The sequence below is a fragment of the Drosophila takahashii genome, chromosome 3R (genome assembly GCF_030179915.1).
Source record: "Drosophila takahashii strain IR98-3 E-12201 chromosome 3R, DtakHiC1v2, whole genome shotgun sequence".
Lineage (NCBI taxonomy): Eukaryota > Metazoa > Arthropoda > Insecta > Diptera > Drosophilidae > Drosophila > Drosophila takahashii.
This window is the reverse complement of record NC_091681.1, coordinates 29,174,795-29,201,840: the sequence shown is the minus strand read 5'-3', so window position 1 is coordinate 29,201,840 and position 27,046 is coordinate 29,174,795. Positions and strand designations below refer to the sequence as shown.

The 27,046-nt window shown below is 45.6% G+C and overlaps 5 protein-coding genes and 1 long non-coding RNA gene across 9 annotated transcripts; 4 read left to right on the top strand and 2 right to left on the bottom strand.

Moving 5' to 3' along the window:
• Positions 1-539: 539 nt before the first annotated feature.
• On the top strand, positions 540-1,049 carry LOC108069802 (uncharacterized). 2 transcript variants are annotated; one of them, XM_070217789.1, is made up of 3 exons: positions 540-729; positions 792-899; positions 956-1,049. In XM_070217789.1, the coding sequence occupies exons 1-2, from the start codon at positions 540-542 to the stop codon at positions 848-850; spliced, it is 249 nt and encodes an 82-aa protein (XP_070073890.1). In that variant the 3' UTR covers positions 851-899; positions 956-1,049. The 2 variants fall into 2 exon arrangements, with proteins under 2 accessions (XP_070073890.1, XP_017015533.2); XM_017160044.3 differs by lacking the exon at positions 956-1,049 and having other exon boundaries at positions 792-925.
• On the bottom strand, positions 577-1,203 carry LOC138913646 (uncharacterized). Its single transcript, XR_011419456.1, has 3 exons — positions 1,093-1,203; positions 789-880; positions 577-712 (listed from the first exon to the last, which is right to left on the bottom strand). It is a non-coding gene; the product is annotated as an uncharacterized lncRNA (long non-coding RNA).
• Positions 993-1,852, top strand: LOC108069801 (uncharacterized). Its single transcript, XM_017160043.3, has 3 exons — positions 993-1,124; positions 1,184-1,315; positions 1,440-1,852. Exons 1-3 carry the CDS (start codon positions 1,028-1,030, stop codon positions 1,508-1,510), a joined length of 300 nt encoding a protein of 99 aa, XP_017015532.2. The 5' UTR covers positions 993-1,027; the 3' UTR covers positions 1,511-1,852.
• A 1,313-nt stretch (positions 1,853-3,165) lies between these two features.
• On the top strand, positions 3,166-9,998 carry Sur-8 (leucine-rich repeat protein shoc-2). Its single transcript, XM_044395589.2, has 3 exons — positions 3,166-3,317; positions 5,173-5,752; positions 6,303-9,998. The coding sequence occupies exons 2-3, from the start codon at positions 5,275-5,277 to the stop codon at positions 7,745-7,747; spliced, it is 1,923 nt and encodes a 640-aa protein (XP_044251524.1). The 5' UTR covers positions 3,166-3,317; positions 5,173-5,274; the 3' UTR covers positions 7,748-9,998.
• A 412-nt stretch (positions 9,999-10,410) lies between these two features.
• Positions 10,411-11,860, top strand: CREG (Cellular Repressor of E1A-stimulated Genes). Of its 3 annotated transcripts, XM_070217549.1 has the most exons (4): positions 10,411-10,538; positions 10,795-11,245; positions 11,308-11,389; positions 11,459-11,860. In XM_070217549.1, the coding sequence occupies exons 2-4, from the start codon at positions 10,802-10,804 to the stop codon at positions 11,566-11,568; spliced, it is 636 nt and encodes a 211-aa protein (XP_070073650.1). In that variant the 5' UTR covers positions 10,411-10,538; positions 10,795-10,801; the 3' UTR covers positions 11,569-11,860. The 3 variants fall into 3 exon arrangements, with proteins under 3 accessions (XP_070073650.1, XP_070073651.1, XP_017006738.2); XM_017151249.3 differs by lacking the exon at positions 10,411-10,538 and having other exon boundaries at positions 10,598-11,245; XM_070217550.1 differs by lacking the exons at positions 10,411-10,538; positions 11,308-11,389 and having other exon boundaries at positions 10,591-11,245.
• Positions 11,861-12,040: 180 nt separating this feature from the next.
• On the bottom strand, positions 12,041-13,281 carry sds22 (protein phosphatase 1 regulatory subunit sds22). Its single transcript, XM_017151238.3, has one exon. It carries the CDS (start codon positions 13,177-13,179, stop codon positions 12,199-12,201), a length of 981 nt encoding a protein of 326 aa, XP_017006727.2. The 5' UTR covers positions 13,180-13,281; the 3' UTR covers positions 12,041-12,198.
• Positions 13,282-27,046: the final 13,765 nt, after the last annotated feature.

Sequence of the window (27,046 nt, the reverse complement as noted above, 5' to 3'; positions counted from 1 at the left end):
CAGAAGATAAAAAAGTAGCAGAAAAAAGCTCGTCTCCCTCCGAATCCAAACATAAATATTATTTATAATCAACCTCTCTTTGATAGTTCGATAGTTTATTCCATACTGACAAAGTTAAGATCCTATTATTTTGAATGCTTACACGAATAACAATGAGGCATAAAAAGGTAGCCTAAATTCGAAAGTTGCCTGTAAATAGGTAACATTTTTAATTAGTGAGCACCATTTTTTTTATTTCGATAAATAATTTTTAACAAGCCTAAAAGTAAACTTTTTTATACGTTCGTTTTAATATATAATTATATGTCGTTATTATTTACATATTATTATCTCTGGATTGTAATGTTTGAAAACATATTTATTGCATGTGGCGTAGTTACACGTGCTGAAGAATATAGATCGGCGTATGGGAGCGAATCCTTTGTTTCAGTTTTACAATATGGATTTCGAATCGAGTTCATTGGCTGGCCTAAATCTGATCATATATAAAACTAAATCAAACCAGCAGCTGGGGGCAGTTGAATAGCCCTCGTCTCATAATGAAGTTGATCCTCCTGGTTGTTCTGGTGGCTTTTCTGGGAGTTTCAAAGTCACAGGTCTGTAACTATGGCTGTACAAGATGGGGAATTGAATACCTTTGCGGGAAGACGGTGAGAAATGGCAGGGAAATTCGTTGTACCTACAGGAACCCCTGCGAAATGGATCAGCATGCCTGCCAAAAACGTGAAGGTGAGTCGAAAACAAAAAAAACTGCAATATACATAATTATTATAAATTAAATATTTCACCAGAGTGGAAAAAAGACTCCACAGGTCGATGCACACGCGATTCGGATGAATGCAGAAGGTAGGAGGAAAGTAACCAGGCGCAGGAGAAGCAGCTGAATATTTTTAAGAAATGTATAAATATTGACACAATTGACACACGAAATATACAAAATAATATTTTTTGACAGTCCCTGAAAACTTTTGTGGAATTAAATTTTAATACGAAATTGGCAAACAGCGCGAACGGTTGGATAGTAAAAATGCAAATTGTCTGCACACTGGGCAAGAAAATATTTCTAATTTGTGTGGTTCTAGGGATCCTAACCGTAGTTGAGAGCCAGCTTTTTGCCTTGACGGGTAAGTCAAAATCTGATCGACCTCAGGTACTTTTGTAAAATACTTTTTTCTAATCCCAGGTCCCAAAAAGTGTCACGATGTGTGTCCCATGGGCTATCGGGTGGTCTGTGCCCTGGACGTCCTAGACGGTTGTCTTCGCAGCTTTGCTAGCAGTTGTGTGATGCGAATGTACAACTGCAAGTACCAGAAGGGTAAGACTAGGATTTAGTATAATTTAAAAAAAATTATTTTGCATTCAAGGCAAACAGAAAGTAATTTTAAAGAGATTACTTATGAAAGGAAATACTGATTGAAATCTAAAAATCCCTGTTTCAGATTATCGCATTGTAGCGGATAGGGCCTGCGAATTTATTACCAACGACGAGTTGCAAAGGATGAAAATCTAGCGTCCATTTTCGAAAGCGGAAAGGTGCCACGCTCAGCCGCCGCCAGAGGGCGCCAGCAGTTCACGGCGCACGCGTCGTATACGCGATGTGAGGCGCAAGGAACCGCGTGTGGATGCGAACGGGCAGGATATATACCAGCAGCCACTAATGCTGTATTTATGTGTAACTCTCAACTCTCTAGGCACGCGTCACGTCACCTCCGCGAACGAAAATTGCCAATTTTCCTCCGTTATTTTCCCAGAAAAGCCATCCTTTTTGTACGACTTCGTTAATGTTTTAAATCGCACGCAATAAATTAACAAAAATTGTAGTTTAAGTGTTAGGAGAGCAAGCCGAAAGTGTATTGTGGCAGTGATATTAAACGAAAAAGAAAAAAAGTTGAAAAAAAGAAAAGTCAACGCTGGTTGGCGCAAGTGAAAATTTGTTTGGGCAGGCAGGAGCAGCACAAAGGATATAATCCGCATATACTCGAGTGTTTTTCCTGAGCGCTGAAGGCTGAAAAGTTTTCTCGCTTGGCAATTCAATAACAGGTTGGTTTTTTGTTGAGCCCGAAATTGTTGCTTATTCGCTGGAAAAGCGAGGGAAATCTTTGTCTGCTTTGCAATGCCAGATATTTGCGTATCATAAATTATGTATATCACTCCATGTGTGTGCGAGTGTGTGTTGACCACATTTTGTTGCTTATATTTTGTTTACTTGAGTGACCTTGCTAACTCGGTTTAACAAATCGTTTATAAGTCTAAAGGCAAAATTAATTATTTTCTAAAAAAACTATACATAATATTATAAATACTTATATAGGTATGTATATTTGTGTTTATTTGTTGTGAAAAGTCTCAACATTGTAAAAATTGAGGCAAAACATATGAAAGCTCCAAAGGACGAGCTTTTAAGTTAGGCGTCCTGTAAATTTTGAAGCTTCTTAAAAGTGATAAATCCTTGGGCATTTACTTAAATCAATATTTTTCTTTTGTTAGAAAAGAAGAACACATATATTTTTAAATTTACAATTTTTGTTAAAAATTTACAATTAATGTTTTTTTTTGTCGTTAGTGATTTCAAGAAAAACGGAGATATAAGGATTAAACAACTATTCAAACGTTTTTAATCAAGGGATCGATTTTGATATCTAAATAAAACTATTATTAACGATTTAAACTAAGTAAAACCAATTTTACACTCAAGGTGACATCTAGGACTCCCGGAAATGTTTAATAATATTTTTTTACTTTGTGCAGTGAGTAATGTTCATTGAATTCTTCAGCGATTTTTCAGTACACGTATTCCTTACAGGGAAAAGTACTCTGTTTATGTTACTCCTAAAATTTTGTTTTAATAATTTATTAAGTTCCTTTTTTTACTTTGTGCAGTGAGTAATGTTCATTGAATTCTTCAGCGATTTTTCAGTACACGTATTCCTTACAGGGAAAAGTACTCTGTTTATGTTACTCCTAAAATTTTGTTTTAATAATTTATTAAGTTCCTTTTCTTAAATATAAAGTGAAAACGCTTAACGATCGGTTATATTTGGGGGGAAATTAACAGAGCAGAGTTAACAGTGCCGTTAGCCGATACACCTTCCTGACTTAGCGGGGACACCCCCCTGAATATTCCTCTGAACCGGACGGTATAAAGCATTGTTAGTTCCGCGGTCACACTGGCGAAAATTGAATTTATCGATAAATGTCCGATAGTTGAATAATAAAACAATATTATTGTTAGAATAATGCGTGCGGTGGTCTCCTGATCGGAAGAAGTCGGCAAAGAGTTCTAAGAAATCAGTTTAATGGCATAATAAGTGAAACTAGTAAGTTGTACTTTTAGTAATTGGCGCTTTCATAGCGTTTGCTCCCGTGTTTGTGTGTATGTCCGGTTGTGCACACATAGTATGTGTATCTGTGCCGATTTATGTTTGGTTCCCCGCCCACAAACAAGGCGAAAAAGAACAATAACAACAATGGAGCTCCGGTGCAATGGCAATCAAAGAAATGGAAATTTACCATGAATCAGACGACTGTCAGTTCTCGGGCCTCTATATCTATCATTACGGGGTCTTTATCGTAAGCTGCGTACAATTCCCGGGCATTAGCGAGCAGATCGGTCGAATCAAATCCCCGACACACTGAGAACTATATCTTTTCGCCAGGTATTTACCTGCCAAAATGTAGATATATCAAAAATATATTTCTTAATTTTGTTATGATAAATAAAAATTAAAAAAAAATATCTTTTTATATTCATAATATTAATGATCAAAAAAGTATTTCAAAATCTTGATATTCTCTCTGAAAAAGTGATATTTTTCCGTGTATCTTCCACTTGAGCGACCATTCAAAATTGGCCTTAATGTGCATTGTTCGCATATGCTAAATCTCTGAAATCCGAGAAGCGTGTCTCCAAATTTTCGCTTTGAATAACAATCCAGTTCGGGTTACGCTGCGTCCGGTATTCCAGGGGCTATGGTACTTAGTATACGGTATCGTAACGGTGCACTTTCAACCTTTGACTTTGGCATTGGCTCTGGCTTTTCCAGGAATCGCCTGACACCCGCTCTCACTGACCTTGACATTTGCCGTTAAAATACCAGGAGCATTCCGTGTGTGACGTTGTGGGCGGTGGAGGTGGTGGTGGGTGTAAAGGGGGCGGCAAGGTTGCAGGGTGGGCGGCGGAACGGGGGATGCGATTCCTGCACGTGGCCCGCGGCATTGACAGCTTTTAAAGAATCACAGAAGCTTAAGAGTACGAGTCCCCCTGGAGCAAAGTGAAATTTAATTTAATTAATGACCGCACAGCAAGAGATGCTTATCTAATCTTATCTCTACATGCGTACACTTAGTTCTAATATTTAAATAAACACTTACTGGAATAGTTACTATCGTACGATAACTTGCCATCAGCCCAAGAAAAGCATAAATAGTTTGTTCTGATTTTATAACAAGATTTAAATAGAACAAAAAATTATTACTTAAAATAAATAATATTATGTACAACACTGTTATTATCTCATTCAAATACATTGGATATTTCCTAGTCAGAACCATAGTTTTCCAATTTTAAGAATTAAAACCAGATTTTAATTGCAATTTATTAAATTTAATATCCCTTGAAAACTCCTTATCTATGGCCCAATTAAAAAATATTAAAAATAAAAAAACAAAGTGATTAGTAATCACAGATTACTTAGAATAAATAAAATCATAACATTGTTATGATCTCATAAAAAGTACTGGGTATTTCCTAGTCAGAAACATCAGCGATAACAATTTTACTTGCCTTATTTTGACGTCACTGTTGGAATGCTTAATTATTGATTTGCGTGTAGGGTTTCGTTTCTGAAATCTTTATGGTCAACTGGTTAATAAGGAGCGACGGCGACGACAAACAAAAGCAAAAGTAATAAAGCCAGGCTGGAGGTGGAGTGGGCGGAGAGGGGGTGGCCACGGGGTGGGGCAGGAGGATGGGTGGGTGGGAGCAGCATGACGATGACGCACGATGCGATTGCCGACCGGCTGACGCACAATTGATAAAGTGCAGCCATAAACAAGTAAGGGTATTTTATCCCGGCACACATGAAAAATGAAAATATTCAAAGATAAATTTCGGTCCCTTACAAGGATTACTTTTCGGATTTTCGATTATAATATCTCCTTTTCCCGTTTCAGACTAAAGCAACGAGTTCCTTCGGCTGCGGCTGCTGCTGCTGTTGCTTGGGCGCACTTCTGGGCAACGCATTGTCGCCGCCGACCGCAAAGCTGGGCAAAATTATGAACTTGTGTTCCTCGGGCGCAACGGCATCGACCACATCGTTATCGTCCACGGGCCAGGCGGAGAGGAGCGGCGGAGTTCCGGGCGGAGGAGCCGAAGGCGGCGGAGGAGGAGGAGGCGGTGGCAGCGGAAACGGCGGCGGCGGCAAGTCCAGCGAGGGATCCTCCGAGGCCCCAACACTCTGCTTTGCCGGAGGATCGGGCACAGCAGGTGCTATTTCCGGCGCGGAGGAGCTGAACAGCGCCACCAGTCCGGCAAACGGAGCAGGAGGAGCTAGTGGACACCAGCCGACTGGCAGCAACGGACACAGCCAGCCACACAACGAAAACAACGCAATCATGCCGCCCGAAACGCGTCCCAAGATGGTGACCGTCAAGCATCCGGAGTCGAATAAGCCGAAGCCCACCACCAAGAAGAGCAAGCCTATCCAGGCGGACCAGGATGTCATCAAGGCGCTGCAGCGATGCCGGGATGAAGGCAAGTATTTCGATAAAATATCTTAAGTAAAATAAAAAACATGACACATTAAAATTAAATTGCTTATCAGTAGCCTTTCGAAAGAAAATACATTTTATAAGATTGAGTCTCCGAAATATTTTCTTTATAACGTATCTTTATAATGTTATTTGTAATATTTTTACTCTTGCAATATAACAAACGTATATAGTTTTTTAAATATTAGAAGCTCATTCCGTATTTTAATGTTTCTATGTATAGAACATATTTTTTTTTAACATTCAAGAAAATAACGTTTTTATCATTGTATATATTTTGTGTTTAGATTAAACATTAAAAGATCAGTAAGTTTGTCTCAAAAAAGAAATGTATTTCATATTATTTCATTTTAATATTATATTCTGCTTTATGCAATTTTTTAGAAATTGCTTTTTCTGTAAATAATTATAATTATTATTATATGCAACTTTATTGAAATTGCTTTTTCTGTAAATAATTATACATTTATACATTTCCTTTAAATACTTTTGTTTGGACAATACCTATAACGTTTTCCTATGCTCCCCCGCAGGCATCAAGCGCTTGGACCTGAGTAAATCCTCGATCACGGTGATTCCCAGCACGGTGAAGGAGTGCGTGCACCTGACGGAACTTTACCTGTACAGCAACAAGATCGGTCAGCTTCCGCCGGAGATCGGGTGTCTGGTGAGCCTGCGGAATCTGGCTCTGAACGAGAACTCGCTGACCTCACTGCCGGAGTCCCTGCAGAACTGCAGCCAGCTAAAGGTGCTGGATCTGCGGCACAACAAGCTGGCGGAGATCCCGCCGGTGATCTACCGGCTGCGCAGCTTGACCACACTCTACCTGCGCTTCAATCGAATCACCACCGTGGCGGATGATCTCCGCCAGCTGGTCAACCTGACCATGTTGAGTCTGCGGGAGAACAAGATCCGGGAGCTGGGCAGCGCCATTGGTGCGCTGGTGAACCTCACCACGTTGGACGTGTCGCACAATCACCTGGAGCACCTGCCCGAAAGCATTGGCAACTGCGTGAACCTCAGCGCTTTGGACCTGCAGCACAACGAACTGCTGGACATTCCCGACAGTATTGGGAATCTAAAGTCCCTGGTGCGCTTGGGCATGCGCTACAATCGATTGAGTAGCGTGCCGGCCACCTTGAAGAACTGCAAGAGCATGGACGAGTTCAATGTGGAGGGCAATGGCATTACCCAGCTGCCAGACGGAATGCTGGCCAGCTTGAGCGGACTAACTACGATTACTCTCTCGAGGAATCAGTTCACTAGCTATCCAACCGGCGGACCAGCGCAGTTCACGAACGTCTACAGCATCAATCTGGAGCACAATCGGATCGATAAGATTCCCTATGGAATTTTCTCGCGGGCCAAGGGTCTCACAAAGCTGAACATGAAGGAGAACATGCTGACCGCTTTGCCACTGGACATTGGAACTTGGGTGAACATGGTGGAGCTGAATCTGGCCACAAATGCGTTGCAGAAGCTGCCCGACGATATCATGAACCTGCAAAACCTAGAGATTCTTATCCTGTCCAACAATATGCTCAAGAAGATTCCGAATACGATTGGCAATCTGCGGCGGTTGAGGATACTCGACTTGGAGGAGAATCGCATCGAGGTGCTGCCCCACGAGATTGGTCTGCTGCACGAGCTGCAGAGATTGATCCTGCAGACCAATCAAATCACCATGCTGCCGCGCAGCATCGGCCACCTGGGCAACCTGACTCACCTGTCTGTTAGCGAGAACAACCTGCAGTTCCTGCCCGAGGAGATTGGTTCGCTGGAGAGCCTGGAGAATCTGTACATCAACCAGAATCCCGGTTTGGAAAAGCTGCCGTTTGAGCTGGCTCTGTGCCAAAACCTCAAGTATTTGAACATTGACAAGTGCCCGCTGAGCACGATTCCGCCGGAGATCCAGGCGGGCGGACCGTCGCTAGTGTTGCAGTGGCTGAAAATGCACTCGCCGTACCGCCAGATGTGAGATGTGGACGGCGTTTGGCGCACCGTCTACGTGGGCAGCGACTGCTACTACCAGTATGAGCTGCAGACGGTGAGCCAGGCGCCCGGTGGAGGTGGAAATGGAAATGGTGGTGGTGCAGGTGGAGGAGCGGCAGCAGCAGGTGGAACCGCTTCCAGGAGCAGCGACCGTCGCTAACGGTGCGATCTCAGCTAACGGGCGAGATCCTGTCCCCATCCCTAATCCCAATTATTGAGGGATGAAACCACGATAGTTAGGTGTTTTCCTGTCGATTTGTTCAAGGGAAACTTTATGGATAAAGGCTATATTTATTTAACTTTTAAATATATTCAATTGTTTGACAAAGCCCACATCCAAATATGATTGATTTTGAAATCGTTTCTGTAACTGATTCGGATTTTGTTAACCTTCTACTGTGGTTTGATCCCTTAACCCGACTGGAGTGCGTTGGCTGACAAAACGATAGCTTTACCACGTTATACCAATGTCCCGCGTATTGTAAACTGCCCCGATTTGCTTTTCTTTCTGTGTTCAAGTCCAGTTCAGTGTCCACACTTTAGGTTCTAATTTAAATCATGCTTCCAAGCTAGTCAAAAATGTAACACGCGAAACGAAACGAAAGTGAATTGAAAGCTTTAAACCTTCTGTTCGATTTTTGGTCACGGAGAAAGCTAAATCTAACGTTCAAAACTACACAAAAAATACGCAAGCGCCAAGGAATTGTTTGAAAAAAATATTAAAACTAAAAACAAAAAATGGTTAAGAAATTATTAATCTGTATACACATAAATCGTAGTCGTATTTAGTATAAGCAAGCGCAGAAATCCAAGCAACAAGTATTAAACTGTGTGTAATTTGTTGAATTGTGAAGATTGCAAAAGTTTTTTTTTGTGGCTCCCCCAGGTAAGCTTACATTTTTCACATGCATACGGTGCTAAATGTAAGTCTGCGGACTATAAAGATCGGCCTGACTGGGGCGAAGCTAATGCAAAATTTTGTATGTTAGTCTAAGCATAAAATAACCACGTAAAGTACTACAGCCACTTGCACGTTTGGCATTATGGCATTAAATTAGCGAAATATAATGTTGTATACTTCATCATTTTAATGTTGGTGTGTCTGTAATTGATTTGTATGAATATTATAGATGATTTAAATGCATTTAGTTATCATAACCATAATCAACGATATTTGTATGGCAAGTAAAAAGAGTTAAACGTAATTGAATATTGTAAAATGCCACATAACTGATAAGCATAAAAGATATCTAGAGATAACATGGACTCAGAGTTGCTGTTCTTCTAGCGAAGTTGGATAATACGATATAAAAGATTGGGAAAAAGTGTTTTGACATAATAAAAAACATATTAAATTAAAAATCTTAATTTTCCTTATTAATTGTAATTATTTGTTAAAGAGTATATCCGATTTACACAAGTATATTTACCTTGTTTTATTGTCAAAACACTTTTGTTCAACCAATTATGCTCCGATCTGCCATTATGGTACTACTCCATTGAATCAGCTCAAAAAAAGTTACAAAAATCAATTTATTTATTTTTATATCGTAAGCTAAATGTCTTGAAACACAAAGAAAGAAGGAAGATACAAATTTTGAGCTACTCTCCGCTGCAATGCAACGCAAATGGGCTTTAAATTTTAAAACAAATCTTTAACAAAATCAATAAATCAACGAAACTAACTTTAAATGGTTTACATCCATACAGACATATTTACACTATACACTTACGATCAACTTTTACACAACTATTTTTTGAGAAAACACTCGAGATCTATGCGTACATATTTATTTCAGGACTCCATGAGATATGTACATATATTTTTCAAACAAACTGTATGCGGCAGGGTAAACTAATCTGGCAAACGTAATTTAATTACAACAAAAAAATGTCTAATAATATATAAAAAAAAAAGTATATTTCCAACGGTACAAAAATAAAAACGTAAATGTAACAGAAATACAAATAAATGTTAAACTAATAATCGCACACTAGAATAACGAAAACACGAAAACACGGTGGATATTCAGAACCAGGAGTTGGCGAAATTTCGAGCCATCGCAAATAGAAACAATAAATGTTAAATGAGGTCAAGTTAAATGAAAGTGAAATGTACAAGTTATATGGTAAACAAGATCAAGTCAAAATATAATGATACTCCTAAAGAAAAAACATATTTAAGCATACCTACATATTTGCGAAATAAAATGAAAGAAAATGTTAAAATATTTGAACTCGGCCTGTGTCTATCCAGGTCTTTGTTTTAGCCTGGCAACGCTGTATGTACTGTTATTGGATGATCGTTCATTTGGTACCCCTCGATTAAACATTTTGATGGTGGTTTTATTAAATTTTGAAATGATTGCTCAGGAAGGTTATACAATTAAACTAATTGTTTTCATTTATTTTAAATATAGCCCCTTCTGTACCTAATTACTTTTTAATAGCCTATTAATTTTTAATTTCGAGAAAAGCTTGTTCCAAATTTAGACTGTTAATTGCGATCATTAGCCAGTTTTTGTTAAGACTTAATTGGCTAAAAATATCACCGCCACTTAAATTAAGTGGTTAAGAGTTAAGGAACCGAATAAAACCTGATCTTCATGTGTCATATACACCCTATCCCAATCCGAGGTACCTGCTCAAAACAGCTGTTTCTGGTTCTTTGTTCTCGAACCAGGTGATAATAGAGCTGCAATAGTTGCACAGTCAGTTTACAAACAAATCTCAAAGCAGAAGTACCGATAAGCGGAGCAGCACTCTAGATCCTCCAGGTACATAGTCTACCTAGTCGAGTATATATAGGAAATACGTGCAGAATACGGCGTACAATGGCGGAGGGAGAAAGGCGGGAAAGGTCAATGGTATCCGTTGGTCCGCTTTGTTTTCGATTCACGTGAATCACAGAGAATATTAAAAGTGACCGGAGTGATAAGACCAGAGAATTTCGAGCCCATAAATGCCCTGTTCCCGATCTTTCAGCTGCCCAGTGATCAGTGATCTTTCAAAACCGAATCGTTATACTTGCAGTCCAGCCATGAAACCCTGCCCTTCAATACTGTTGGCCTTGATATTGGCCATCACGATCCCAAGTACCACATTTGGATATTCCCCCCGAGAAGATGCCCGTGTTATCAGCGAATACAAGCGAAATCAGGACTTAAATCACGCCAAGATCGCCAGGGATCTGGTCCATCGGGCCAATTGGGGGGCCTTGGGAAGTCTCTCGACCGATAAACTGGTGCAAGGATATCCCATGGTCAACATTATCTCCATAGATGATAGCGATGCGAATGACAACTCCACCGGAAGGATCCACTTCCTGCTGACCGATCTGGATTTCACTGGACCCGACTGGCAAAAGGATAACAAGGTCACCTTCCTGTTCAGCGATGAGCAGACCCTTAGGTGCAAGGACGGCGGCAAGGATCCCATGGAGCCCACCTGTGCCCGCTCCATGATTAGTGGACAGGTGAAAAAAGTAAGTCTAAAATTAAGCAAATTATTTAAACTCTTTTGTAAAAATTCAATATCAATCTTCAGATGGATCCCAGCGATAGCAGCTATCAACCTGCGTTGGATGCCTATCTGAAACGTCATCCAGCTGCCAGCAATTGGATTAAAGGTTGGTTTGGAGTTTTCGAAGTCTAGTAAACTTTGACTAACTTGCCAATATTTTTTATTTCCTCCACAGTCCACAATTTTTATCTTTGCGAGCTGGAGATTAGCAATATCTTTGTGCTGGATTTCTACGGAGGTCCCCATAAAGTCAGCCCCTCCGACTATTACGCTGTTTCGAATTGAAGACCTCCTCCAGAAGGAAACCACTTGACGCCTCATACACTTTGTATATATCAACAATATATGCGTGAACAAAAAAAAATATTGATAAGAATACACATGATCAACAAAGTGCACAAAAAGAAATCAAGCAGACAAAAACATTTACAAAAGCCACTTATCAATTAAGCCCTGTGATTTCACTTAATAAAACAATACAAATACAAAATATATTCCATTAAATGTACTCTGATATGGTAAAATGTCTTTCTTGCTGTTAAAATAAACGATATTATGTTTGATAAAAAAATACAAACACCATACTTTGATTACAAGTAACAAACTTTGAAATTGAAACTGAATAAATAAGGCAAATTGTAAGTAAAAGATAAGAACAGATATTTTAATTATATCTGTTAATAATTAACCTGACTCATACAGTAAATGTCAACTTTTGAGTGATTCATACTTGCGTTAAAGTAAAAAAAGGGCTGGATCAAAAAAACCATACCAAGATGATATTAAATAGCAGCTTCTTTGAAGTGGTTAATTTTTTCATGTATATTTTAAACGCAGTTTTCCAAAGTTAATCAATATAAATGTATTGGCGCATCGCCGTGGATTAGTCTTTCGAGGGGGTTACTGTGGATCCGTCTAGGACCCGGGCACCTTGCACAGGGTGGCATCGATCTTCTGCAGCTGCGGCAGGATGTCGCGCAGCTTGGAGCGATAGCGGACGTCCTTCGCCAGCGGGTTGTACTCCAGGTAGATGGTCTGCAGCGCCCTGTTGACCTTCAGCAGCTCTATGTTCTTCCAGTCGTCCACCCCGTTGTGGTTCAGCCAGAGCTCCTCCAGCAGTTCCAGCTTCTCCAGGTTGCCGATGCTTTTCAATCGGTTCTTGGCAAGGTCGAGAGTTTCCAAATTTTTGTTCTCGTCGAGGTTTTCAATGGTTTCCACTCCGTTCTCCGATATGTAGAGTTCGCGGAGGCTGGTCAACTTCTCCAGGTTCTCGATTTTCACAATTCGATTGGCCTGCAGACTGAGGATCTCCAAATTGACCAATGTGTCCAGGTTCTCGATCTTGGCTATCTTGTTTTTTCCCAGAAAGAGCTGTCGCAGGTTGACCAGCATCTCGATGTTTTCAATCTTCTTCAGCTTGTTGTCCCCCAGCTCCAACATGGTGAGATTGGTCAGCATCCCCAGGTTCTCGATTTGGGTGATCCGGTTGGACACAAAGTAGACCTTCTCCAGCTTGACCAACTTGTCCAGGTTCTCAATCTGCGTGAGGCGATTGAAGCTGATGTCCAGCACCTCCAAATTGGTCAAATCATCGAGGTTCTCGATCTTGGTGATCTGATTGTCGTACAGCTCCAGCTCGATCAGGGTCTTCAGGGTGGACAGGTTCTCGATCTTCTTGATCAGATTCCAGCGCAGGAACAGGCGTTCGATCCTCGTGAGGGGCTCGAAGTTCTCCAGCTTCTCGATCCGGCGATGATTCAGGTCCAGCTCGTAGCACTCCGGGTCGATGGTGATAACCTCCTCGATGGAGGAGACATCCTCGGCGGGAATCACCTGGATTCCGGCTACCGTCTTGGTCGCTTCCGGTTCGTTCATTGCTCTGTCGGCATCGCCCATGTCGGAAGTAAATTAACCGGTATTTCTATTTCAAAGATGACTTTTGCAAAATTCTATGCCGACTTGACTTGTTTATTCCGCCTGCGCAGGGTGTTAATACTGTGGGGTGGTTCTTGCCTGGGAACTTTGTGACGTCAGATGTTTTCGCTTTGGGTAAGCCATGACTAATTTCTAAAGTGGTTTTAGAACTTTGTTGAAAAAGGATCAAAGGTACAAAAAGGTTTTTTTCTCAATTTTATGTCTTAATTTGTGGTTCTTAGCTACCAATTACTTACATTAAACTTATATTAAATTCTTGTAATTGTTTCGTGCATGTCAAGTGCACATCTCTAGCTAATTGAGGTAGTGCTGCAAAACGCTGTCGGGACAGCTGATTTCCAAGCTTGTTAGGGGTAGGGTGTTGCACTTTTAAAACAGTCGCATTTTGCGACTGGATCATTTTGCGACTGGAGCCTTTTTTGCCAATGTAGCACTTTGAGACTGGAGCATTTTGAGACTAGAGCATTTTGAGACTAGAGCATTTTGAGACTAGAGCATTTTGCGACTGGAGCCTTTTTTGCGACTGGAGCATTTTGCCAATGGAGCATTTTGAGACTGGAGCATTTTGCCAATGGAGCATTTTGAGACTGGAGCATTTTGAGACTAGAGCATTTTGAGACTAGAGCATTTTGCGACTGGAGCCTTTTTTGCGACTGGAGCCTTTTTTGCGACTGGAGCATTTTGCCAATGGAGCATTTTGAGACTGGAGCATTTTGCCAATGGAGCATTTTGAGACTGGAGCATTTTGCGACTGGAGCATTTTGCGACTGGAGCATTTTGCGACTGGAGCATTTTGCGACTGGAGCATTTTGCGACTGGAGCATTTTGCGACTGGAGCATTTTTTGCGACTGGAGCCTTTTTTGCGACTGGAGCATTTTGCCAATGGAGCATTTTGAGACTGGAGCATTTTGCCAATGGAGCATTTTGAGACTGGAGCATTTTGCGACTGGAGCATTTTGCGACTGGAGCATTTTGCGACTGGAGCATTTTGCGACTGGAGCATTTTGCGACTGGAGCATTTTGCGACTGGAGCATTTTGCGACTGGAGCATTTTGCGACTGGAGCATTTTGCGACTGGAGCATTTTGCGACTGGAGCATTTTGAGACTGGAGCATTTTGAGACTGGAGCATTTTGCGACTGGAGCATTTTGCCAATGGAGCATTTTGAGACTGGAGCATTTTGCGACTGGAGCATTTTGAGACTGGAGCATTTTGCCAATGGAGCATTTTGCGACTGGAGCATTTTGAGACTGGAGCATTTTGAGACTGGAGCATTTTGCGACTGGAGCATTTTGCGACTGGAGCATTTTGCCAATGGAGCATTTTGAGACTGGAGCATTTTGCGACTGGAGCATTTTGCGACTGGAGCATTTTGCGACTGGAGCATTTTGCGGCTGGAGCATTTTGCGACTGGAGCATTTTGCGAATGGAGCATTTTGCCAATGGAGCATTTTGCCAATGGAGCATTTTGAGACTGGAGCTTTTTGAGACTGGAGCATTTTGAGACTGGAGCATTTTGAGACTGGAGCATTTTGCGACTGGAGCATTTTGCCAATGGAGCATTTTGCCAATGGAGCATTTTGCCAATGGAGCATTTTGCCAATGGAGCATTCTGCGACTGGAGCATTTTGAGACTGGAGCATTCTGCGACTGGAGCATTTTCAGACTGGAGCATTCTGCAACTGGAGCATTCTGCGACTGGAGCATTCTGCGACTGGAGCATTTTGAGACTGGAGCATTCTGCGACTGGAGCATTTTCAGACTGGAGCATTCTGCGACTGGAGCATTCTGCGACTGGAGCATTCTGCGACTGGAGCATTCTGCGACTAGAGCATTTTGGTGACTGGAGCATTTTGCGACTGGAGCATTTTGGTGACTGGAGCATTTTGCGACTGGAGCATTCTGCGACTGGAGCATTCTGCGACTGGAGCATTTTGGTGACTGGAGCATTTTGAGACTGGAGCATATTGGTGACTGGAGAATTTTGCGACTGGAGCATTTTGAGACTGGAGCATTTTGCGACTGGAGCATTTTGCCAATGGAGCATTTTGAGACTGGAGCATTTTGGTGACTGGAGCATTTTGCGACTGGAGCATTCTGCGACTGGAGCATTCTGCGACTGGAGCATTTTGAGACTGGAGCATTCTGCGACTGGAGCATTCTGCGACTGGAGCATTCTGCGACTGGAGCATTCTGCGACTGGAGCATTCTGCGACTGGAGCATTCTGCGACTGGAGCATTCTGCGACTGGAGCATTCTGCGACTGGAGCATTCTGCGACTGGAGCATTCTGCGACTAGAGCATTTTGGTGACTGGAGCATTTTGCGACTGGAGCATTTTGGTGACTGGAGCATTTTGCGACTGGAGCATTCTGCGACTGGAGCATTCTGCGACTGGAGCATTCTGCGACTGGAGCATTTTGGTGACTGGAGCATTTTGAGACTGGAGCATATTGGTGACTGGAGAATTTTGCGACTGGAGCATTTTGAGACTGGAGCATTTTGCGACTGGAGCATTTTGCCAATGGAGCATTTTGAGACTGGAGCATTTTGGTGACTGGAGCATTCTGCGACTGGAGCATTCTGCGACTGGAGCATTTTGAGACTGGAGCATTTTGAGACTGGAGCATTTTGAGACTGGAGCATTTTGAGACTGGAGCATTTTGAGACTGGAGCATTTTGAGACTGGAGCATTTTGAGACTGGAGCATTTTGAGACTGGAGCATTTTGAGACTGGAGCATTTTGAGACTGGAGCATTCTGCGACTGGAGCATTCTGCGACTGGAGCATTCTGCGACTGGAGCATTCTGCGACTGGAGCATTTTGAGACTGGAGCATTTTGAGACTGGAGCATTTTGAGACTGGAGCATTCTGCGACTGGAGCATTCTGCGACTGGAGCATTTTGGTGACTGGAGCATTTTGCGACTGGAGCATTTTGCGACTGGAGCATTCTGCGACTGGAGCATTCTGCGACTGGAGCATTTTGAGACTGGAGCACTTTGAGACTGGAGCATTTTGAGACTGGAGCATTTTGAGACTGGAGCATTTTGCCAATGGAGCATTTTGAGACTGGAGCATTTTGAGACTGGAGCATTTTGCGGCTGGAGCATTTTGCGACTGGAGCATTTTGGTGACTGGAGCATTTTGCGACTGGAGCATTCTGCGACTGGAGCATTCTGCGACTGGAGCATTCTGCGACTGGAGCATTCTGCGACTGGAGCATTCTGCGACTGGAGCATTCTGCGACTGGAGCATTCTGCGACTGGAGCATTCTGCGACTGGAGCATTCTGCGACTGGAGCATTCTGCGACTGGAGCATTCTGCGACTGGAGCATTCTGCGACTGGAGCATTCTGCGACTGGAGCATTCTGCGACTGGAGCATTCTGCGACTGGAGCATTCTGCGACTGGAGCATTTTGAGACTGGAGCATTCTGCGACTGGAGTATTCTGCGACTGGAGCATTCTGCGACTGGAGCATTTTGCGACTGGAGCATTTTGCGACTGGAGCATTTTGCGACTGGAGCATTCTGCGACTGGAGCATTCTGCGACTGGAGCATTCTGCGACTGGAGCATTCTGCGACTGGAGCATTTTGAGACTGGAGCATTCTGCGACTGGAGCATTCTGCGACTGGAGCATTTTGAGACTGGAGAATTCTGCGACTGGAGCATTTTGAGACTGGAGCATTTTGAGACTGGAGCATTTTGAGACTGGAGCATTTTGAGACTGGAGCATTCTGCGACTGGAGCATTCTGCGACTGGAGCATTCTGCGACTGGAGCATTCTGCGACTGGAGCATTTTGAGACTGGAGCATTTTGGTGACTAGAGCATTTTGGTGACTTGAGCATTTTGCGACTGGAGCATTTTGCGACTGGAGCATTTTGGTGACTGGAGCATTTTGCGACTGGAGCATTTTGCCAATGGAGCATTTTGCGACTGGAGCATTTTGCCAATGGAGCATTTTGCCAATGGAGCATTTTGAGACTGGAGCATTTTGCGACTGGAGCATTCTGCGACTGGAGCATTCTGCGACTGGAGCATTCTGAGACTGGAGCATTCTGCGACTGGAGCATTCTGCGACTGGAGCATTCTGCGACTGGAGCATTCTGCGACTGGAGCATTTTGAGACTGGAGCATTTTGAGACTGGAGCATTTTGAGACTGGAGCATTTTGCGACTGGAGCATTCTGCGACTGCAGCATTTTGGTGACTGGAGCATTTTGGTGACTGGAGCATTTTGCGACTGGAGCATTTTGAGACTGGAGCATTTTGGTGACTGGAGCATTTTGGTGACTGGAGCATTTTGCGACTGGAGCATTTTGGAGACTGGAGCATTTTACGACTGGAGCATTCTGCGACTGGAGCATTCTGCGACTGGAGCATTCTGCAACTGGAGCATTCTGCGACTGGAGCATTCTGCAAGTGGAGCATTCTGCGACTGGAGCATTCTGCGACTGGAGCATTCTGCGACTGGAGCATTCTGCGACTGGAGCATTCTGCGACTGGAGCATTCTGCGACTGGAGCATTCTGCGACTGGAGCATTCTGCGACTGGAGCATTCTGCGACTGGAGCAGTCTGCGACTGGAGCATTCTGCAAGTGGAGCATTCTGCGACTGGAGCATTCTGCGACTGGAGCATTCTGCGACTGGAGCATTCTGCGACTGGAGCATTCTGCGACTGGAGCATTCTGCGACTGGAGCATTCTGCGACTGGAGCATTCTGCGACTGGAGCATTCTGCGACTGGAGCATTCTGCGACTGGAGCAGTCTGCGACTGGAGCATTTTGGTGACTGGAGCATTTTGAGACTGGAGCGTTCTGCGACTGGAGCATTCTGCGACTGGAGCATTTTGGTGACTGGAGCATTTTGCGCCTGGAGCATTCTGCGACTGGAGCATTCTGCGACTGGAGCATTTTGCGACTGGAGCATTCTGCGACTGGAGCATTCTGCGACTGGAGCATTTTGGTGACTGGAGCATTCTGCGACTGGAGCATTCTGCGACTGGAGCATTTTGGTGACTGGAGCATTCTGCGACTGGAGCATTTTGGTGACTGGAGCATTTTGGTGACTGGAGCATTTTGCGACTGGAGCATTTTGAGACTGGAGCATTTTGGTGACTGGAGCATTCTGCGACTGGAGCATTCTGCGACTGGAGCATTTTGGTGACTGGAGCATTTTGGTGACTGGAGCATTTTGCGACTGGAGCATTTTGAGACTGGAGCATTTTGCGACTGGAGCATTTTGCCAATGGAGCATTTTGGTGACTGGAGCATTCTGCGACTGGAGCATTCTGCGACTGGAGCATTTTGGTGACTGGAGCATTTTGCGACTGGAGCATTCTGCGACTGGAGCATTCTGCGACTGGAGCATTCTGCGACTGGAGCATTCTGCGACTGGAGCATTCTGCGACTGGAGCATTCTGCGACTGGAGCATTCTGCGACTGGAGCATTCTGCGACTGGAGCATTCTGCGACTGGAGCATTCTGCGACTGGAGCATTCTGCGACTGGAGCATTCTGCGACTGGAGCATTCTGCGACTGGAGCATTCTGCGACTGGAGCATTCTGCGACTGGAGCAGTCTGCGACTGGAGCATTTTGGTGACTGGAGCATTTTGGTGACTGGAGCATTTTGCGACTGGAGCATTTTGAGACTGGAGCATTTTGGTGACTGGAGCATTTTGGTGACTGGAGCATTTTGCGCCTGGAGCATTCTGCGACTGGAGCATTCTGCGACTGGAGCATTCTGCGACTGGAGCATTCTGCGACTGGAGCATTCTGCGACTGGAGCATTTTGGTGACTGGAGCATTTTGCGACTGGAGCATTCTGCGACTGGAGCATTCTGCGACTGGAGCATTCTGCGACTGGAGCATTCTGCGACTGGAGCATTCTGCGACTGGAGCATTCTGCGACTGGAGCATTCTGCGACTGGAGCATTCTGCGACTGGAGCATTCTGCGACTGGAGCATTCTGCGACTGGAGCATTCTGCGACTGGAGCATTTTGAGACTGGAGCATTCTGAGACTGGAGCATTCTGCGACTGGAGCATTTTGCCAATGGAGCATTTTGGTGACTGGAGCATTTTGGGACTGGAGCATTCTGCGACTGGAGCATTTTGAGACTGGAGCATTTTGAGACTGGAGCATTCTGCGACTGGAGCATTTTGAGACTGGAGCATTTTGAGACTGGAGCATTTTGAGACTGGAGCATTTTGAGACTGGAGCATTCTGCGACTGGAGCATTCTGCGACTGGAGCATTTTGCGACTGGAAGGTTCTGCGACCAGTCGCAGAATGCTCCAGTCGCAGAATGCTCCAGTCACCAAAATGCTCCAGTCACCAAAATGCTCCAGTCACCAAAATGCTCCAGTCACCAAAATGCTCCAGTCGCAGAATGCTCCAGTCTCAAAATGCTCCAGTCTCAAAATGCTCCAGTCTCAAAATGCTCCAGTCTCAAAATGCTCCAGTCGCAGAATGCTCCAGTCGCAGAATGCTCCAGTCGCAGAATGCTCCAGTCGCAGAATGCTCCAGTCGCAGAATGCTCCAGTCGCAGAATGCTCCAGTCGCAAAATGCTCCAGTCACCAAAATGCTCCAGTCTCAAAATGCTCCAGTCGCAAAATGCTCCAGTCACCAAAATGCTCCAGTCTCAAAATGCTCCAGTCGCAGAATGCTCCAGTCACCAAAATGCTCCATTGGCAAAATGCTCCAGTCGCAAAATGCTCCAGTCTCAAAATGATCCAGTCGCAAAATGCTCCAGTCACCAATATGATCCAGTCTCAAAATGCTCCAGTCGCAAAATGCTCCAGTCACCAAAATGCTCCAGTCACCAAAATGCTCCAGTCTCAAAATGCTCCAGTCGCAAAATGCTCCAGTCACCAAAATGCTCCAGTCACCAAAATGCTCCAGTCGCAGAATGCTCCAGTCACCAAAATGCTCCAGTCGCAGAATGCTCCAGTCGCAGAATGCTCCAGTCACCAAAATGCTCCAGTCGCAGAATGCTCCAGTCGCAGAATGCTCCAGTCGCAAAATGCTCCAGTCACCAAAATGCTCCAGTCACCAAAATGCTCCAGTCTCAAAATGCTCCAGTCGCAAAATGCTCCAGTCACCAAAATGCTCCAGTCACCAAAATGCTCCAGTCGCAGAATGCTCCAGTCGCAGAACGCTCCAGTCGCAGAATGCTCCAGTCTCAAAATGCTCCAGTCTCAAAATGCTCCAGTCGCAGAATGCTCCAGTCGCAGAATGCTCCAGTCGCAGAATGCTCCAGTCGCAGAATGCTCCAGTCGCAAAATGCTCCAGTCGCAGAATTCTCCAGTCGCAGAATGCTCCAGTCGCAGAATGCTCCAGTCGCAGAATGCTCCAGTCTCAAAATGCTCCAGTCACCAAAATGCTCCAGTCGCAGACTGCTCCAGTCGCAAAATGCTCCAGTCGCAGAATGCTCCAGTCGCAGAATGCTCCAGTCGCAGAATGCTCCAGTCGCAGAATGCTCCAGTCGCAGAATGCTCCAGTCGCAGAATGCTCCAGTTGCAGAATGCTCCAGTCGCAGAATGCTCCAGTTGCAGAATGCTCCAGTCGCAGAATGCTCCAGTCGCAGAATGCTCCAGTCGCAAAATGCTCCAGTCGTAAAATGCTCCAGTCTCCAAAATGCTCCAGTCGCAAAATGCTCCAGTCACCAAAATGCTCCAGTCACCAAAATGCTCCAGTCTCAAAATGCTCCAGTCGCAAAATGCTCCAGTCACCAAAATGCTCCAGTCACCAAAATGCTGCAGTCGCAGAATGCTCCAGTCTCAAAATGCTCCAGTCTCAAAATGCTCCAGTCTCAAAATGCCCCAGTCGCAGAATGCTCCAGTCGCAGAATGCTCCAGTCTCAGAATGCTCCAGTCTCAAAATGCTCCAGTCGCAAAATGCTCCAGTCGCAGAATGCTCCAGTCGCAGAATGCTCCAGTCTCAAAATGCTCCAGTCGCAAAATGCTCCAGTCTCAAAATGCTCCAGTCTCAAAATGCTCCAGTCTCAAAATGCTCCAGTCTCAAAATGCTCCAGTCTCAAAATGCTCCAGTCGCAGAATGCTCCAGTCGCAAAATGCTCCAGTCGAAAAATGCTCCAGTCGCAAAATGCTCCAGTCACCAAAATGCTCCAGTCACCAAAATGCTCCAGTCTCAAAATGCTCCAGTCGCAAAATGCTCCAGTCACCAAAATGCTCCAGTCACCAAAATGCTCCAGTCACCAAAATGCTCCAGTCGCAGAATGCTCCAGTCGCAGAATGCTCCAGTCTCAAAATGCTCCAGTCTCAAAATGCTCCAGTCTCAAAATGCTCCAGTCTCAAAATGCTCCAGTCTCAAAATGCTCCAGTCTCAAAATGCTCCAGTCGCAAATGCTCCAGTCGCAGAATGCTCCAGTCGCAGAATGCTCCAGTCGCAGAATGCTCCAGTCGCAGAATGCTCCAGTCGCAGAATGCTCCAGTCGCAGAATGCTCCAGTCGCAGAATGCTCCAGTCGCAGAATGCTCCAGTCGCAGAATGCTCCAGTCGCAGAATGCCCAGTCGCAGAATGCTCCAGTCGCAGAATGCTCCAGTCGCAAAATGCTCCAGTCGCAGAATGCTCCAGTCGCAGAATGATCCAGTCGCAGAATGCTCCAGTCGCAGAAAGCTCCAGTCTCAAAATGCTCCAGTCGCCGAATGCTCCAGTCGCAAAATGCTCCAGTCACCAAAATGCTCCAGTCACCAAAATGCTCCAGTCTCAAAATGCTCCAGTCGCAAAATGCTCCAGTCTCAAAATGCTCCAGTCTCAAAATGCTCCAGTCTCAAAATGCTCCAGTCTCAAAATGCTCCAGTCGCAGAATGCTCCAGTCGCAGAATGCTCCAGTCGCAGAATGCTCCAGTCGCAGAATGCTCCAGTCGCAAAATGCTCCAGTCACCAAAATGCTCCAGTCGCAGAATGCTCCAGTCACCAAAATGCTCCAGTCACCAAAATGCTCCAGTCTCAAAATGCTCCAGTCGCAGAATGCTCCAGTCGCAGAATGCTCCAGTCTCAAAATGCTCCAGTCTCAAAATGCTCCAGTCGCAGAATGCTCCAGTCTCAAAATGCTCCAGTCTCAAAATGCTCCAGTCGCAGAATGCTCCAGTCGCAGAATGCTCCAGTCGCAAAATGCTCCAGTCACCAAAATGCTCCATTGGCAAAATGCTCCAGTCGCAGAATGCTCCAGTCTCAAAATGCTCCAGTCGCAGAATGCTTCAGTCGCAGAATGCTCCAGTCGCAGAATGCTCCAGTCGCAGAATGCTCCAGTCGCAGAATGCTCCAGTCGCAGAATGCTCCAGTCGCAGAATGCTCCAGTCGCAGAATGCTCCAGTCGCAGAATGCTCCAGTCGCAGAATGCTCCAGTCGCAGAATGCTCCAGTCGCAGAATGCTCCAGTCGCAGAATGCTCCAGTCGCAGAATGCTCCAGTCGCAGAATGCTCCAGTCGCAGAATGCTCCAGTCGCAGAATGCTCCAGTCGCTGAATGCTCCAGTCGCAGAATACTCCAGTCGCAAAATGCTCCAGTCACCAAAATGCTCCAGTCACCAAAATGCTCCAGTCTCAAAATGCTCCAGTCGCAAAATGCTCCAGTCTCAAAATGCTCCAGTCTCAAAATGCTCCAGTCTCAAAATGCTCCAGTCTCAAAATGCTCCAGTCTCAAAATGCTCCAGTCGCAGAATGCTCCAGTCGCAGAATGCTCCAGTCGCAGAATGCTCCAGTCGCAGAATGCTCCAGTCGCAGAATGCTCCAGTCGCAGAATGCTCCAGTCGCAGAATGCTCCAGTCGCAGAATGCTCCAGTCGCAGAATGCTCCAGTCGCAGAATGCTCCAGTCGCATAATGCTCCAGTCGCAGAATGCTCCAGTCGCAGAATGCTCCAGTCGCAGAATGCTCCAGTCGCAGAATGCTCCAGTCGCAGAATGCTCCAGTCGCAGAATGCTCCAGTCTCAAAATGCTCCAGTCGCAGAATGCTCCAGTCGCAGAATGCTCCAGTCGCAAAATGCTTCAGTCACCAAAATGCTCCAGTCACCAAAATGCTCCAGTCTCAAAATGCTCCAGTCGCAAAATGCGACTGGAGCATTCTGCGACTGGAGCATTCTGCGACTGGAGCATTCTGCGACTGGAGCATTCTGCGACTGGAGCATTCTGCGACTGGAGCATTCTGCGACTGGAGCGTTTTGAGACTGGAGCATTCTGAGACTGGAGCATTCTGCGACTGGAGCATTTTGCCAATGGAGCATTTTGGTGACTGGAGCATTCTGCGACTGGAGCATTCTGCGACTGGAGCATTTTGAGACTGGAGCATTTTGAGACTGGAGCATTCTGCGACTGGAGCATTTTGAGACTGGAGCATTCTGCGACTGGAGCATTCTGCGACTGGAGCATTCTGCGACTGGAGCAGTCTGCGACTGGAGCATTCTGCGACTGGAGCATTCTGCGACTGGAGCATTTTGAGACTGGAGCATTTTGGTGACTGGAGCATTTTGGTGACTGGAGCATTTTGGTGACTGGAGCATTCTGCGACTGGAGCATTCTGCGACTGGAGCATTCTGCGACTGGAGCATTTTGCGACTGGAAGGTTCTGCGACTGGAGCATTCTGCGACTGGAGCATTTTGCGACTGGAGCATTCTGCGACTGGAGCATTCTGCGACTGGAGCAGTCTGCGACTGGAGCATTTTGGTGACTGGAGCATTTTGAGACTGGAGCATTTTGCGACTAGAGCATTCTGCTACTGGAGCATTCTGCGACTGGAGCATTTTGAGACTGGAGCATTCTGCGACTGGAGCATTTTGAGACTGGAGCATTTTGAGACTGGAGCATTTTGAGACTGGAGCATTTTGCCAATGGAGCATTTTGAGACTGGAGCATTTTGCGACTGGAGCATTCTGCGACTGGAGCATTCTGCGACTGGAGCATTTTGGTGACTGGAGCATTTTGGTGACTGGAGCATTTTGCGACTGGAGCATTTTGAGACTGGAGCATTTTGGTGACTGGAGCATTTTGGTGACTGGAGCATTTTGCGACTGGAGCATTTTTAGACTGGAGCATATTGGTGACTGGAGAATTTTGCGACTGGAGCATTTTGAGACTGGAGCATTTTGCGACTGGAGCATTTTGCCAATGGAGCATTTTGAGACTGGAGCATTTTGGTGACTGGAGCATTTTGCGACTGGAGCATTCTGCGACTGGAGCATTCTGCGACTGGAGCATTTTGAGACTGGAGCATTCTGCGACTGGAGCATTCTGCGACTGGAGCATTCTGCGACTGGAGCATTCTGCGACTGGAGCATTCTGCGACTGGAGCATTCTGCGACTGGAGCATTCTGCGACTGGAGCATTCTGCGACTGGAGCATTCTGCGACTGGAGCATTCTGCGACTGGAGCATTTTGCGACTGGAGCGTTCTGCGACTGGAGCATTCTGCGACTGGAGCATTTTGCGACTGGAGCATTCTGCGACTGGAGCATTCTGCGACTGGAGCATTCTGCGACTGGAGCATTCTGCGACTGGAGCATTTTGGTGACTGGAGCATTTTGCGACTGGAGCATTCTGCGACTGCAGCATTTTGGTGACTGGAGCATTTTGGTGACTGGAGCATTTTGCGACTGGAGCATTTTGAGACTGGAGCATTTTGGAGACTGGAGCATTTTGGTGACTGGAGCATTTTGGTGACTGGAGCATTTTGGAGACTGGAGCATTCTGCAACTGGAGCATTTTGGTGACTGGAGCATTTTGAGTCTGGAGCATTTTGAGACTGGAGCATTTTGAGACTGGAGCATTTTGCCAATGGAGCATTCTGCGACTGGAGCATTCTGCGACTGGAGCATTCTGCGACTGGAGCATTTTGCCAATGGAGCATTCTGCGACTGGAGCATTTTGCGACTGGAGCATTTTGCGACTGGAGCATTTTGCGACTGGAGCATTTTGCGACTGGAGTGTTCTGCGACTGGAGCATTCTGCGACTGGAGCATTTTGCGACTGGAGTGTTCTGCGACTGGAGCATTCTGCGACTGGAGCATTCTGCGACTGGAGCATTCTGCGACTGGAGCATTCTGCGACTGGAGCATTCTGCGACTGGAGCATTCTGCGACTGGAGCATTCTGCGACTGGAGCATTTTGAGACTGGAGCATTTTGAGACTGGAGCATTTTGAGACTGGAGCATTCTGCGACTGGAGCATTCTGCGACTGGAGCATTCTGCGACTGGAGCATACTGCGACTGGAGCATTCTGCGACTGGAGCATTTTGAGACTGGAGCATTTTGAGACTGGAGCATTTTGAGACTGGAGCATTTTGAGACTGGAGCATTTTGAGACTGGAGCATTTTGAGACTGGAGCATTTTGAGACTGGAGCATTTTGAGACTGGAGCATTTTGCGACTGGAGTATTCTGCGACTGGAGCATTTTGCCAATGGAGCATTTTGGTGACTGGAGCATTTTGCGACTGGAGCATTCTGCGACTGGAGCATTCTGCGACTGGAGCATTTTGAGACTGGAGCATTTTGAGAATGGAGCATTCTGCGACTGGAGCATTTTGAGACTGGAGCATTTTGAGACTGGAGCATTTTGAGACTGGAGCATTTTGAGACTGGAGCATTCTGCGACTGGAGCATTCTGCGACTGGAGCATTCTGCGACTGGAGCATTCTGCGACTGGAGCATTCTGCGACTGGAGCATTCTGCGACTGGAGCATTCTGCGACTGGAGCATTCTGCGACTGGAGCATTTTGAGACTGGAGCATTTTGGTGACTGGAGCATTTTGGTGACTGGAGCATTCTGCGACTGGAGCATTTTGGTGACTGGAGCATTCTGCGACTGGAGCATTCTGCGACTGGAGCATTCTGCGACTGGAGCATTCTGCGACTGGAGCATTCTGCGACTGGAGCATTCTGCGACTGGAGCATTCTGCGACTGGAGCATTTTGAGACTGGAGCATTTTGAGACTGGAGCATTTTGAGACTGGAGCATTTTGAGACTGGAGCATTTTGAGACTGGAGCATTTTGCGACTGGAGCATTTTAAGACTGAAGCATTTTGGTGACTGGAGCATTTTGCGACTGGAGCATTCTGCGACTGGAGCATTCTGCGACTGGAGCATTCTGCGACTGGAGCATTCTGCGACTGGAGCATTTTGAGACTGGAGCATTCTGCGACTGGAGCATTCTGCGACTGGAGCATTCTGCGACTGGAGCATTCTGCGACTGGAGCATTCTGCGACTGGAGCATTCTGCGACTGGAGCATTCTGCGACTGGAGCATTCTGCGACTGGAGCATTCTGCGACTGGAGCATTTTGCGACTGGAGCGTTCTGCGACTGGAGCATTCTGCGACTGGAGCATTTTGCGACTGGAGCATTCTGCGACTGGAGCATTCTGCGACTGGAGCATTCTGCGACTGGAGCATTCTGCGACTGGAGCATTTTGGTGACTGGAGCATTTTGCGACTGGAGCATTCTGCGACTGCAGCATTTTGGTGACTGGAGCATTTTGGTGACTGGAGCATTTTGCGACTGGAGCATTTTGAGACTGGAGCATTTTGGAGACTGGAGCATTTTGGTGACTGGAGCATTTTGGTGACTGGAGCATTTTGGAGACTGGAGCATTCTGCAACTGGAGCATTTTGGTGACTGGAGCATTTTGAGTCTGGAGCATTTTGAGACTGGAGCATTTTGAGACTGGAGCATTTTGCCAATGGAGCATTCTGCGACTGGAGCATTCTGCGACTGGAGCATTCTGCGACTGGAGCATTTTGCCAATGGAGCATTCTGCGACTGGAGCATTTTGCGACTGGAGCATTTTGCGACTGGAGCATTTTGCGACTGGAG